General features: G+C 38.1%; 2 protein-coding genes and 1 pseudogene across 3 annotated transcripts; 2 read left to right on the top strand and 1 right to left on the bottom strand.

The window, feature by feature from the left end:
- The first annotated feature begins 196 nt into the window (after nt 1-196).
- Nucleotides 197-4,599, top strand: LOC107880083 (cytochrome P450 81Q32 pseudogene; annotated as a pseudogene). Its single transcript, XR_016123541.1, has 3 exons — nt 197-1,100; nt 2,060-3,394; nt 3,864-4,599. The product of XR_016123541.1 is annotated as a cytochrome P450 81Q32 pseudogene (transcript).
- A 2,219-nt stretch (nt 4,600-6,818) lies between these two features.
- Nucleotides 6,819-7,716, top strand: LOC103320385 (MFP1 attachment factor 1-like). Its single transcript, XM_008222062.2, has one exon. It carries the CDS (start codon nt 6,976-6,978, stop codon nt 7,423-7,425), a length of 450 nt encoding a protein of 149 aa, XP_008220284.2. The 5' UTR covers nt 6,819-6,975; the 3' UTR covers nt 7,426-7,716.
- A 2,846-nt stretch (nt 7,717-10,562) lies between these two features.
- On the bottom strand, nt 10,563-11,205 carry LOC148919619 (uncharacterized). Its single transcript, XM_089046619.1, has one exon. It carries the CDS (start codon nt 11,122-11,124, stop codon nt 10,819-10,821), a length of 306 nt encoding a protein of 101 aa, XP_088902745.1. The 5' UTR covers nt 11,125-11,205; the 3' UTR covers nt 10,563-10,818.
- Between the last annotated feature and the right edge of the window lie 3,429 nt (nt 11,206-14,634).

Genomic DNA, 14,634 nt, shown 5'->3' with positions numbered 1-14,634 from the left:
CGTTTGATCAAATATAGCTTATTGGTTTATGTTTATTATTATTGGTTCTTTTTTTAATTTGGTCGCGCAGCTGGAATCTTTTGTCTTCATCCTAAACAATTCCAAGTTGCACCATATTTACGTATGTCCTGTAATTAATAGAATATGCAAGTTCATAGCTACACCATTTCACATTGACCAAAAAAGAGCCAAAATAATGGAAGAACCCTTCTGGTATAGTTTAACTCTTATCATCTTCACCTTGCTTCTCAAGCTCTCCATAGCTAAAATTACCCAAAAACACAACAACTTTCCACCGAGCCCACCATCTCTTCCCATCATTGGCCATCTCCATCTTCTAAAACAACCAATCCACAGAACTCTCCAAGCTCTTTCAGGAAAATTTGGTAAACTTCTGCTACTCCGCTGGGGTTCACGCAGAGTCCTCTTGGTTTCTTCACCTTCGCTAGCAGAAGAGCTTTTCACAAAGCACGACATCATCTTCGCCAACCGCCCACGCTTGCTTATCGGAAAACACTTAGCCTACGACTTCACAACTGTCAGTTTAGCTCCCTATGGAGACCTCTGGCGCAACCTCCGCCGCATAATGACCCTTGAGCTCTTCTCCGCTTCTCGCCTTGCCCAGTTTTCGAGTATCAGACAAGGAGAAGTTCGTTTGCTACGGAATGAGATAATGAAGAAAAGTTGTACTGAGAGAAAGACAAAGATCTAGCTCAAGTCAAAATTTACGGAGCTTTCATTTAACGTGATGACGATGATGGTTGTGGGAAAGAGGTTCTACGGTGAAAATGTTTTGGATGTTGAAGAGGCTAAGAATATACAGAAGGTTATTAGGGACGGAATGGACAGCAAATTTGGGTGACTTGTTCCCATTCTTACAGTAGATTGATATAACGGGGATTGAGAAGAAGATGGTGAGTTTGATGGCAAAGGTGGACAGCTTTTTGCAGGGCTTGGTTGAAGAGCGTCGTGAAATTTTGTCCACGAAGTGTGGATCAAATGGAAAAGAGGTCAAGAAGTTGATGATTGATAACTTATTGGCGTTGCAAGAAACAGAGCCCCAATTCTACACTGAAGAAATAATCAAGGGAATCATTCTGGTAAGTAATCCAAATTTTTAAATCTTGCACTTTTTAAATGTATCTATTTATCAGAACTTGCACTTCTTTAATTTGTTAAACTAATTTGGTTTTAGTTATTGAGGCATTATCATTAAGCTTATTATAAGACGAAGCTTTTCTTTGGTTTTTCTTCAAGTTTCAACCGATTCATTCATATTATAACACGTGTATATTTATTAATATTGTATCCTTAAAGTATAAAATGTCATACACCCATATTATAACACTTGAACTAATATCGCTACCTTCTAGCAGCATACAAAAGTTATTCAGGTACGTAATTTTGAGAAATTATGAGGTTGATATTTGTTTTTCACATTAATTAGTCAAAAGAAACGGCCAGTTTATATATATATATATATATATTTATTTATTTATTTATTATAGCAGCAGCAATTTCTTTAATGAAAGGAGAATACAAGATAACATAGCCCCACAAAGGGCTCTTGTAAATAATAGAAAGATACAAACAATAAACACAACTATATACAGCAAGAGAACGAGGAAAATCAGTTTCAACTTTATAGATATGATTTGGAGTCACTACAAAAAAAAAGTGGCAACAGTCACATCATTTTGTTACAAATTTTAGTGACTGTTGTGGGGGTTATTAAAGGCTTTAGTCACTGAAAAAAGTAAAAAGTGACTAAAAGCTTTTTAGTCACCACAAAAGTCAAAAATGGTAACTGTTGCCTTTAGTAAGCCCTCACAACAGTCACCAAAATTAGTGACAAAATGGATAACTGTTGCCACTTTTTTTTGTAGTGAGTTGGTGGATGCCCAACACTTTACTTATTCGTATGCAAAGTTTCTGCACACATAGAAGTTAAAATAGTAGGAAGAGAGAAAGAGACATATATAATTCATTATCAAATGGTAGCTGCAGGATTAAGCAACTTACAAATCAAAATGTCAACTAATTACCAAGTTAATTGTAGGTGATGCTGGTAGCTGGGACTGACACTTCATCAACAACACTAGATTGGGCAATGGCGCTGTTGCTAAACCATCCAGAGAGAATGGAGAAAGTAAGAGCTGAGATAGAAGCCAAGATTGGACAAGAGCGTCTGTTGGAACAGCAAGACTTGCCAAAGCTCACTTAGTTACAGAATGTGATCAATGAGACACTTGGCTTGTACCCACCAGGTCCACTTCTATTCCCTCATGAAGCCTCCGAGGATTGTGTTGTAGGGGGATTTGATGTGCCACGTCATACAATGTTATTCATTAATGCGTGGGCCATCCATAGGGACCCTAAACCAAAGTGTTTTTCCAATTGCCACGTTCTTATATATAAATATGTGGTGTGCAAGTTCATAGCTACATCATCTCATATTGACAAAAAGAGAGTCAAACGAATGGAAGAACCCTTTTGGTACGGTTTAGCTCTCATCATCTTCACCTTGCTTCTCAAGCTATCCACAACTAAACTTAGACAAAAACACAAGAAGAACTTGCCCCCAAGCCCACCATCTCTTCCCATGATCGGCCATCTCCATCTTGTAAAACAACCAATCCACCGAACCCTCCAAGCTGTTGCTGAAAAATTCGGCAAAGTTCTCCGACTCCGCTGGGGTTCACGCAGAGTCCTCTTGGTTTCTTCGCCTTCGGTAGCGGAAGAGCTTTTCACAAAGCACGACATCATCTTCGCCAGCCGGCCACGCTTGCTTGTTGGAAAACACTTTGCCTACGACTTCACAACAGTCACTTTGGCTCCCTATGGAGACCTCTGGCGCAACCTCCGCCGCGTTATGACTCTTGAGGTCTTCTCCTCTGCTCGCCTTGCGCAGTTTTCGAGTATCAGGCAAGGAGAAGTCCGCTTGTTACTAAATCAGACAATGAAGAGTTGTGCTAAGAGCATGACAAAGGTCGAGCTCAAGTCAAAGTTTACGGAGCTTTCGTTTAATGTGATGACGATGATGGCTGTGGGGAAGAGGTACTACGGTGAAAATGTTTTGGATGCTGAAGAGGCTAAGAATATACAAAAGGTTATTAGGGACGGAGTGGACATATCCGGGGCAACAAATTTCGGAGACTTTTTCCCGTTCTTACAATGGATGGATATGACGGGAATTGAGAAGAAGATGGTGAGCTTGATGGCAAAAATGGACAACTTTTTGCAGGGCTTGGTTGATGAGCGCCGTGAAATTTTGTCAGCGACTTGTGGATCGAATAGGAAAGAGGTCAAGAAGTTGATGATTGATAACCTGTTGGCGCTCCAAGAAAGGGAACCCCAATTCTACACTGATCAAATAATCAAGGGAATTATTATGGTACGTAATTCATATTTAAATCATGCAATTCATTTATTATAGTTTTAGTTGTTTTGTTTTTTCTCGAAATTTTGAAGTAATTCAATCATATTATACCACGTGTATTTTTTTTATTAATATTATAACATAAAGTATAATTTAGTAAGAATAAATGGTAGCTTTATTTGTATGATTTGGAGTCCTAGTATTAATGTCATAGATTCAATGTTGTTGGATGCTTGTACTAAATAATTGGATGAGATAAATTGGTAGTTTCTGCATATAAAAACTGAATAGTGGCAAGGGAGAAAGAGACATAACATCTAATCAAATGGTGGCTGACGCAACTTACAAAATGTCAACGCAACCTAAAATGAGGTTATTCTATGTGCAAGTCTATTCCCCTGTGGGGCAGGGCAAGTCAAAGCAACTTACAAAATGTCTTCTTGTTTTTGTCTGTATTACAAAATGTCAACTAAGTTAATTGCAGGTGATGCTGGTAGCTGGAACTGACACTTCATCAGCAACCCTAGAATGGGCAATGGCGCTGCTGCTAAACCATCCGGAGGCAATGGAGAAAGTAAGAGCCGAAATAGACACCAAGGTTGGACAAGAGCGTCCGTTGGAAGAGCAAGACTTGCCGAAGTTCACTTACTTAAAAAATGTGATCAATGAAACACTTCGCTTGTACCCACCCACTCCACTTCTGGTGCCTCATGAAGCCTCTGAGGATTGTGTGGTAGGGGGATTTGATGTGCCACGTCATACTATGTTATTCATTAATGCGTGGGCCATCCATAGGGACCCTGAGCTGTGGGAGGACCCTACAAAATTTAAGCCAGAGAGGTTTGAGGGATGGAGTGGGAGGGCTCTGAAGGGTACAAGCTAATTGCGTTTGGAGCTGGAAGGCGTGGATGTCCAGGGGCTGGCCTAGCAAGCAGGTTGGTTCGATTGGCACTGGGAAGTTTGGTTCAGTCATTTGAGTGGGAGAGGATTAGTGAAGAGAATGTGGATATGAGTGAAGGTTTGGGGCTTACCATGCCAAGGGCCAAGCCCTTGGAGGCTATGTGCAAACCACGCCCGCTCATGCTAGCTTAGCTTCCATCATATAGCAACGTACGTAAGGACATAGAGTGGGGCCAATCAATAATACCTAGTAGCCCTATATATGTGGTCTAGGACCCATCAACTTGAAACAATAAGAACAAAATAATTTATTTCATGCATTTCATGCCTCCAATATGATTTACGTGATATCATTAGCACTTTGTCTGTAAAAGTTTAGAGCCATTTTCATTCTTAGAAAACACTAAGATTTGCATTTGGTGGCGAGTTTAAGTAAACACAGAAAACGTTTTTTGAAATCATTTTCAACCTTTTATTTTCAAAGAATATGGATTCACTGGCAAAAAAAAACAGTGCATAAGCCATCATTGTCAAACACCTCCCAACAGCCACTACAGGCCAATCGAACCACAATCACAACAGACCAGCCACTTGCTTGCTAGGCCAACCCCTATTAGGACATCCAAGGAGTAGTGTTGTGAAACGTGTGTGCGGATGTAGCAAGGAAGACTTTTTGTGCATGCAATAGTAGATCGATGTAAGTGAAATGGTGTTTTTGGTAGGTGAAATGTTTTCACCTCCAATTCTTCCGCAATGCATTAACTGCTTTGCTCTTGTAACTTTCCCTATAAAAGGGATCCTCAGCTGTAGAAGAAGATACACCAATCCGAAGAGAAAAGTGAGAGAAATTTGAGAGTTAGAAAGTTTTATCCGAGAGAGAAAATTCTATAAGTGTAATACCACAAGAGCAAATACAATCCCACCTCAATATTCAGTATTACTTTCATATTCTGTTTATTTTATAACACGGAGGGATATGTAATAAACACTCAAATCATAACTGCAGGTGACTATTGACTAATAGGGGCCAATAGTCACGCAAAATAAAGTAACTAATGCCATCTTTTTTTAGTGGCAGCGATTGTGATTTGTGAGTCCACGACCACTATTTACCTTAAAAAAATAAAAGTCTAATGCCAAAAAGTAAATTTTAAGTCCTAGAGATTAAGAAACATTAAGTCCTATTTACTTCCGTAGACATGTTAAAATAAGGGGGTGCAAGTTCACATCTAGACCATTTCATATTGAATCATAGAGAAACCTATGTAGAAAAACAAGACACAAGTGCCAGAGGCCATATATATATATATATATATATATATGGGTCAATAAGACCAAGGGTTTAAATGTACGAATGAAACCTATGAAATATTTGATACTATGTGTGGTATGATTTGGTTGGCTTAACCTCAAACCGCGCACTTACCACTACCATCAATGTAATTTAACCTCAGGATAATACTAGGATTATCACATTTATATACCACATCGTGTAACACATCTCTAATAGAGGTGGAGAGATGGTACACAATGTGGTATATAAATATGATAAGCCTAGCGTTTTCCTTAACGTTATAACAACCTAACATAACAAAAACATTAAACCACCAAAAACATAACTATAAACCGTAAATAATAACACCCCATATTAATTAAAGTAAAATTAAACCTCCAAAGAAATAATGCTACAATTAGTTTTTTTAAATGATGAATATTACTAGTATTTTCAACACAAACATCAATTAACTTGATCAATGTTGATTCACAAATAAAGATTATAAGCATCTTATGTTGCCGGACAATCTAGAAAAAGAAATATCTCACGAAATTATCTAATGGTAAAAATAATTTGAGCACCTTATTTTGATGGTTACATGATTTTGATTTGGGTATTTTGTTAACTTTTTCAGTCAATTTCAAGTTCTAGCATACTTGATTGGATCCGTGACAAATAGATAGATATGCCAAAGTTCTTTTATTTGAAGATTCAAACAATAGGAGAACCTTTCTGGTATAGTTTAGCCCCCTTATTTTGGTTATATTTTATAAAGCGATATTCTAATTTACTCTAATGTATAAGGTGGTGAATCGAATTCGGGTGCAAAGGAGTAGGCAGATACATTGTCTTGATCAACTGGTCTAACACAGGCTTGCAACTGGCCTAATAATTTATTTAGAATTGTTTAAGGTTTAAAATGCCTCAATCAAAGAAGGTTTAATTCTATAGTGATAACAATCGTATTTAAGGGTCTGAAGCTATCAATAGAAGCTTTGGCCCAAAAATAAAAAAGAAGCTATAAATGTGGAAATAAAGTGGCCCAATTTGAATTGATTGGGCAGAATGTAAAAGCAAGAGCCTAACCTAACCAACCAGCAACCCTTCTAATTAATTACAGAGGCCTAAAGGAGGGAAAATAATTAAGTAAAATAAATAAAGACGAAAATGGTGAACCGTCAAACATTTCATTTCAATATCAGCACTCACTTCTAAGGTAACCCATCCTTTTAACTTTAATTTTTACCTATAAATAGCCCACTCTCACCATGGATTCTTCTCTCACATTTGAATTCCACCATCAAATTTATATAATTTCTCTTTTTTAAAGTAGGAAGTGCTTCTTTCCACCTCCCCACAGTCCTCATCAACAAAAGTGTCGGACTTAGAGAGCATAGTCGCACCAAACCAGAGCTCAGCCATGGATGCCGAACCCCAAAACCAACAGCCAGAAGACGCACCAGCTCATAAGCCACAGAAGCCCAGCCACGCCACCTCCTTCAGCATATGGCCGCCGACCCAGCGCACCCGCGACGCCGTGGTGAACCGCCTCATCGAGACTCTCTCCACGCCGTCCCCTCTCTCCAAGCGCTACGGCACCTTGTCCGCTGAAGAGGCCTCCGCCGCCGCCCGCCTCATCGAGGATGAAGCCTTCGCCGCCGCCGGTGGTTCCGCGGCGTCCGAGGAGGATGGGATTCAGATCCTGCAGGTCTACTCCAAGGAGATCAGCAAGCGTATGCTCGATACCGTCAAGTCCAGGACAGCCTCTGCTTCCGCTGCTCAAAACGGTGCGTCAGAGTCCGGGAACGCGAGCTCTGTTGAGGACCCCACCGCTGCTGCCCCCAGTGAGGATGCCAAGACCGAACCCTAGTGATCTCCTTGTGTGTTTTAGGGCATTTTAGCTTCAAATTTAGGGCTTCCATTTCGAGATCTATTTCGTATTAGTTATGGATTTCTTGTGATGCCCATATACTATTATGACTTGCTAAATATTTATATGCTTAGGTATTATCGCAATACGCTTCTGTTTTCTGTGGTTTATATCATGTGGGTTTCTGTTGAGTATTGATCTACTGGTTTTTTATCTGCTTTGTTCGGGGATGTTTGTGCTGAAAATGTTTATAATGAAGTGGATGCATTTTGAATTTGGAAAACATTAAAATCTTTCCTTTTGCATACTCTTCATGTTTTATTGATATTTTTTTTTCTAGCTGGTTTGTGTTTCATTTCAGCTTCAATACTAGCTGAATTCCAATGTCTAAATTGAATATTTGCTTAAATTTCTTGTGCATAATGTTGCTTCTTGGAGCTTGACATTGCCCTTTAAATAGTGAGGGGTGTTTCCTGCAGCTGGTTTTTCATCACACCATGTCCCTTTGGCCTGGTACCTTGTGTGCTCCTACAATGTGCAGGATTTAATTTTTCTAAAAGTTTTTTGTTCTTGTCAAATTTAAGCTTTCGGTGAAAGTGAGATTGGTTGATGTTGCTCAGAGCTCTGTTGCTCAGAGCTCTGTTGTAGTTCAAGCATGTTAAAACCTAAAAGTAGTCTGCTTTCCATCTATGATGATATGCATATCCACTTTTTCTTGTTTTCACCTTATGTTGCATCAGTAGTGGATAATCATGAAAAATAAAGGCGACTTACTTTTTGGTGTAAGCATTATATAGTTCTTGGTATTCTACAGCATAAATTCTACCTCCTTGAGGTAGACTATGATGCGATTTAGAGTATTTTTGTTGTAGAATGTCCGAGTGTAGGGAAGATTAGTGTCTGCTGCACCACAACTATTCACTAGTTCCATTCAGTCGCACCTTGGACAAATTGGTTGATGTTTGTAGCAGATGTCTCATTTGTCATTAAGCAGTTTTTACCTCTCTGTCTCTGTGTGGCTGTTGTGGCACTGACAAGTTTGATGTCCATGGTTTTTGGTGATATGAACATGGAGTCTTGCTTTTGGATTGTTGTTAGATTATCATGAAGAAGTGATGAAATATAAATGATTTGGTTGGCTTAGTTTTCTCTTTTAGCTGGAAGTAGTTGCGCGTTTTATGTTAGTTTTCATTATTTCTTGGTAGTACAGTGGTTGTGGTTGTGCATGCTATCATTCTGCGTTTTTGGCATGTGGGGAGAATAAGACGCTCCTGATGATGTGTTTAGTGGTTGTCCCCTTCCTAATTCATCAGTCTCTGTTGCTTGTTATCTGCTTCACCAGGTAGAAACAAATACATTCTCTGTAGACGAATTACGGAATCAGGAACGTTGGTTTTTAAATTTTGGGGGCCCCTTAAACTGGGCCTGTTGGGCCGGCCCTTGGAATTTATTGAAGTGCCGCTGGTGACTCGGAATCGTTTGCCTTTAACACGTGCTTTAGGCCTGTAGATTGTGCGTACATAATGCTCCCCTTCATGTTTTGGGTTCAGGTCTGGAAATTAAGGCTATGTTTGGTAGGCCTTATCAGACTGAATTGGGTTAAATAACACTTGAAACCTATATTTGGTAAGAGAGGATGCTATACAGTCCAACAGTGAAAAAAAAGGCTCATTCGCTACTATAATATAGTGTAGTTCGCAAAATAGCACCATCGCTAAACTGAACAAGCGAGTTCGACACACACTGGCCTAGCTTCTCTTCTCTGACGCCATTCATCACTCTCTCTTCCTGCAACTTCTCTACCTCAACAAAATTGAGGTTGAAAAACTGAAGCTCCAAGATCTGATTGGACCCAACAGTAAAAGAAAAGAACTTATTTTTGGAATTTCTTCTGAACAAACTCTGGAAACCCATCTCCTCCAACCCATCGTCGTCCACTGCACTGCCCCCAACCCCAGCAACATCAATGGCTCCCTCTCAATTCTCTACCCCTCTCTTTGCAAATTCAAAAGCCCAAATATTTATAAATAAACCTAATCCTAGACATGTATTTATAAAAAAACCCAAACACTATTTAAATATAGAAACATACCCAAAATCAACAATTGTATATTTTTTGGGTGTGTTTATAAATGAGTTTTGAGTGTGTGTAATGATGGGTTTTGGTTGTGTTTATAAAATGTTTTGGGTGTTGAGTTTTTTTTATAATTTCAGCCCCTATTTTGGGTGTTTTAATGAAACCCCCAATATTCTTTTCCATCTCCAGAAGAAAGGTCCCATGGATGTTAAATCATTCTCCAGAAACCTCTCTTTGAATGTTTATTTAAAAAAACCGAATATGTGCTTAAACTAGTATGTATGCTTTGAGTATCTGCTTTAAAGAATTTCTGAAGGATTCGTATGTGTGCTTAAACTATACTATATCTGTCTTGTTATAATCTGTCTTGATATATATATATATATATATATATATATATATATATATACACTTTTTTTGGGTGAAATATACTTTTTTTTTTTGGGTGCATGAAAATGTGGGAAAATATTTGTTTTCATTCTAATGTCATGAAATATGGAAAAACAAATCTTAACAAGGAGACAGAGTTGTTCATCGAATTAGAAATTAAATGAAAATAATAAAATTCATTCATTTATTTATATGATTAAAATTAAATTAAATGAACTTAATTATTGATGAAAAATAATTCCATCAAATATAACACCTGTCACGTCTCTATTCCACGCTGGATCCGCAACAGTTCAAATATTCTTTGGGTTGGGCCTTCCTATAGTTTTATATATATGTTATATAGCTTACTTATTCAGCGTAAAGGAAAAAATGAAATTGAAAATGAGCGTCAAACTTGGAACGCTTGTCGTTTATCTCGCTCGTAGGTAGGACCGTTCGTGGGTGGTTGGTGGTGTTACATTGATATATTTTTCACCGCGCCTTTGATTCTTTCAGCAATTTTTGGGAGAGAGAGGATTTGTTGGTGGCTTCCTGAAAATTCAACTTTGGTGACTTTAAAATTTTTCTATTCTCACCAATTAAAAACCAACAACATTAGCAATTGGGAAATTTTTTATTTTTTTTCTTTATTTTTGCCCCTAATTTTCTGCACTGAAATGAAGTAAAATTTGAGAGATTCATAAACTAAATGATTTATTAGCCTCTAAAGTTGGAGAGCTTGAACTAACAACAAAACATAATCTGTTGTCCAAATTGTCTAATTGTATCAACCAACTAAAGCCTGAAAAATTACATGTACGTATGAAAGAAAATCCTTAGGCGGATCAAAAACAATATCCAATATGTCACATCTTTGTGCATCATGAACATGGAAAATAATTCAACAAGACAAAAGAATGAGAGAGATGTAGGCCGCAATTAGGCTAATGGCCAGGGCCTTTTTTGCTAGGTCCAGAGGCCAATCTAAGCGCCAAGCTCCTCACCGAAGGACGACGGGCAGTGCTCGAGTTGTAGTTAGAAGAAACAGCAAAGCTAGCCATGCCTACCTCCTCAGCCCCATCAACTCCTTTGCATCCGCCATCACTGCCGCTGTCGCTTGTTGCTGATCGAAGGGCTCTGCAATCAACTTGACCAAACTCTGTTGACACAATCAGCAGCACCATCAACCCCATCACAAGCCACACGCAACTGGTTGATGCTGTTGAGCTCTTCTTCATTCTCATTGCCATCTTTACTTCACAGCTAGCACACAAATCTTTCTCTTGAGAGTTTTCTGATTGGTTTTTTTTTCTCTGTGTTCTGAAAACAAGGCCAACCCACTTGTATATATACGCAAGGATTTGAGCTGCTGATGACGGTGTGGCTTAGCTATTGATGTAGTGGGTCAATCAAAAGATGTTTGACTTTCCCTTTTTTTTAATAAAAGTTATAGTTTACTTGTACAATGAAGTGGGGAGCAAGGCGAGAAGCCTGGGGGAAGGAGGGAGGTGTGCTTTTACTTTGAAATTGTTTCGTGCTGTTGGAATTTGACTTTAATTGCCAAATCCAAATACGTCTCAAGTCACCAAGAAAAAGCAAGAGAAAGGTTTTTTCTGTCTGCAAAATCCGAACTACTGTCATGAGCATCACCTTTTTGCATGGAAACACACCGGATGTGATCCAAAACGCGTGCGTCTTGTTCCATCTGTACGCGGCACTCTCTTTATTCTATATATATATTTTTTCTTTCATGGAGGCTGGGGCGGATCTATTAAGGCGCAAGGAGGTGCAGCTGCACCTCCATTCGCCGGAAAAATCATCAGAGGCTTTAAATCGCTTCATTCGCTCAACTGGTGTACAGATTACCTTATTTCCATTTTCAACATTTAAGTAAATGTCTTTGTCTTTTTACTTTTATTTATTTTTATATTACTCTATTTACTTAAATTTACAATGTAAATAAAGAAGTCCATTTGGATTCAAATAAAAATACTAGAAAATCAAATTCCCACCAAATAAAAATATGAAAATTCGGTTTTAGTGCAAAATACGATTTAGGCTAAAAATGATGGCTCATTAAGTCAATATATACTTCATACTAAAATCCCATAAAATCAAGTTTTCTTATTTGATGTATAAGGAATAAAAGCCGCCAAAAATTATCTTGAGAAAATGATTATTCCGAAAAATCGTTTTCATACTTAGTCAATATTGCACATCCGCTAAAAAATTTCTGGATCCGCCAGTGCATGGAGGAAAAGAAGAAATGAGTGACAGCCAATTGTTAGAGGGACAATTAAAGGCAGTGTTTTTGGAGACATGGCAAACCAAAAAAAAAAAAAATTGTTTGTTGAACCGTCTCTCTCTCTGTCTCTCAAGTACAGGACGGTGGAGGTGAGAAGAGGGAACATAGATTTTCAAGATTAAGGGTAGGTGCTTAAATTAGTCCAAAGGGATAGCCAAGGGGAGGGAGGAGGCATTAGGGATGTGCAAGAATTTCAACGATCCCTTTTTTCTTCTTTTCAAGATCACATGGTATTTTGAGTGTGTGGAAGACCACTTGGGCATTTTCTTGCTTTGCTTTGCTCCTATTTAACAGGTAAGAAAGAATGACGAGTTGGTATGAAACCGTGACCCCATTTTTTCTAGCTTTCAGCATGCATATATAGCAAGCAAGTTGGACATTTTGATTTCCCAACCGATTCCACTAGACATGTGCTTAGGTGTCACTAGACATGTTTGGTGGCCATCTAGTGTCAAAATTTGGCAATATAACCATGACAAATTTGGCATAATCCTACTCGTGACTCGTGAGTCATGATATGGTGGACTTTTAAGTCCTAAAATATAGGGAAATAGTCACTTTGGTCCCTGCAATTTTAATTTTGTCAATTTAACTCCTGTAGTTTGATTTTGTTACAACACATCCAAATTTTCATCCAATTCCATTCAAAATACTTCCATACGTAAGAGACACGTGTTTATGCCATCAAGAAATTGGATGGAAATTTGGACATATCCTTAAATTGTAATAAAATCAAACTACACATGTCAAATTACCAGAATAAAAACCACATGAATTAAAGTAGAAATTTCGTGGAACTACAACATATTTTGCCTAAAATATGTTGTTGCTTGCAAGTGAGTGTGAATGGATTGTGTTGTGTATCATGTGTCTCATAAAACAATGACTTTGTAGAGGTCTCATAGGAATAAATATACGTATTGCAAATGATCAACATGTTAAACATACGAGGCTCGTGAACTTTGATCCTCAATTAATGGTCCAAACATCCGAAATGTGATATATGTCAAGCAAGGAAGGCGACCGCAATTGAGGACCATCATCCGGCAACAGCCGCCGACAATGGCATTTGCTTGCAAAGTTTGACATGATATATATGGATTATTTCATGGTGTGTGCTGCTGCTGCTCCCGCCGCCTCCTCCTATATATCATATATATTCACGGGTTCAGATACAATACACTTGTCAACTGAGATTTTCCGCCAAAGCATCTGAATCAAAACAAAATTTATGAAATCTTACTCTTATAGATTTCTTTCTGACATATATATATATATATGTATATATTCCTTATTGGTTTTATATTGTGAACCAAGAATGTTTACATGCTATATAAATATAGGGAGAAAACCAAACATGTGATTATGAAACCTTAATTAGTTTAGTCTTAGGACAAAAATTGGTGGGATTCTTTATTATACTACAAGCAATAATATGATAACCACTGATTAGTTGGGTACTTATTCAGTTTAGGTTTATATATATAGTTTTTCTTCCACTCTGCAAGTCTGTGACCAAAACTAATTAGAAGAGACTTGCACCAACCCCCCCAAAAAAAAATTGAACTTGGGAAGTAATCAACTCAATGGCTTTCATTTGGGTTTGTTATTAGATTGGGTTGGAGGGAGAGAATGATATTATACAATAAAAAAATAGATCATGTTGCACAAGAGTCCAAGAGTGTATATATATTTAATTTTCCAATTCCCATAAAATAGGTTGTGCATGTCCCTTTGTTACATCTCCTATATATACTTGAGCAATGTGTTGCAGCTCGTTCACAAACACCCAAAACATCAAACCAAACTCAAAATGAAGAAGCACCATGGCTTCATCAAAGTCCTTGCAGTGAACTCCATCTCTGCAGTCATCTTTCTCCTCCTCCTCCTCTCATCTGCTGTGGAAGTTGAAGGCTCCAGGCCTCTTGTGCATAAGCTCTCTTCTAATTCTAATTCAATCAGCAAGTTTCAGATTGTTCAGGCATATTCTGGTCCCAGTAGAAGAGGGGTTGGCCATGCTCTTATGCATCTTAATCTTTCACCTGCTCCGATCAAGATATCTGAAGCATATTCTGGTCCTGATAAAGGTGGGGATGGCCACTAGATCAGATTCATCACCATGTTCATCTTCTTTCTCCAAGCAGCCCAGCATGCTTGTTCTTATAATCCTATCAGTCGTTTTGTGCTTTTCTATATTATTATTATTTTCCTATTGTTTTGCTTAGAGACATATATCTCGCATTTGTTTGTGCAGAAGTGCATTGTTTACTGAAGCGAGATACACACAGATACCATAATTAATTTAGTATTTTTTTCTTTTCCTAAAGTTAAGAGGTGGTGGGATATTCTCACACGGTATCGGTGTCAAGTTGTCAAAATTCAAATCTTAGATCACTCATTTGCAAGTCAATTTTCTTTTCCACTGAACTAGATTCCCCAATTAATTTAGTTTATA

Source organism: Prunus mume, linkage group LG2, assembly GCF_029339155.1.
Source record: "Prunus mume cultivar Tortuosa linkage group LG2, ASM2933915v1, whole genome shotgun sequence".
In the NCBI taxonomy this organism is placed as follows: Eukaryota; Viridiplantae; Streptophyta; class Magnoliopsida; order Rosales; family Rosaceae; genus Prunus; species Prunus mume.
The sequence above is the reverse complement of the archived record's forward strand: the minus strand, read 5'-3'. Positions and strand labels throughout refer to the sequence as shown.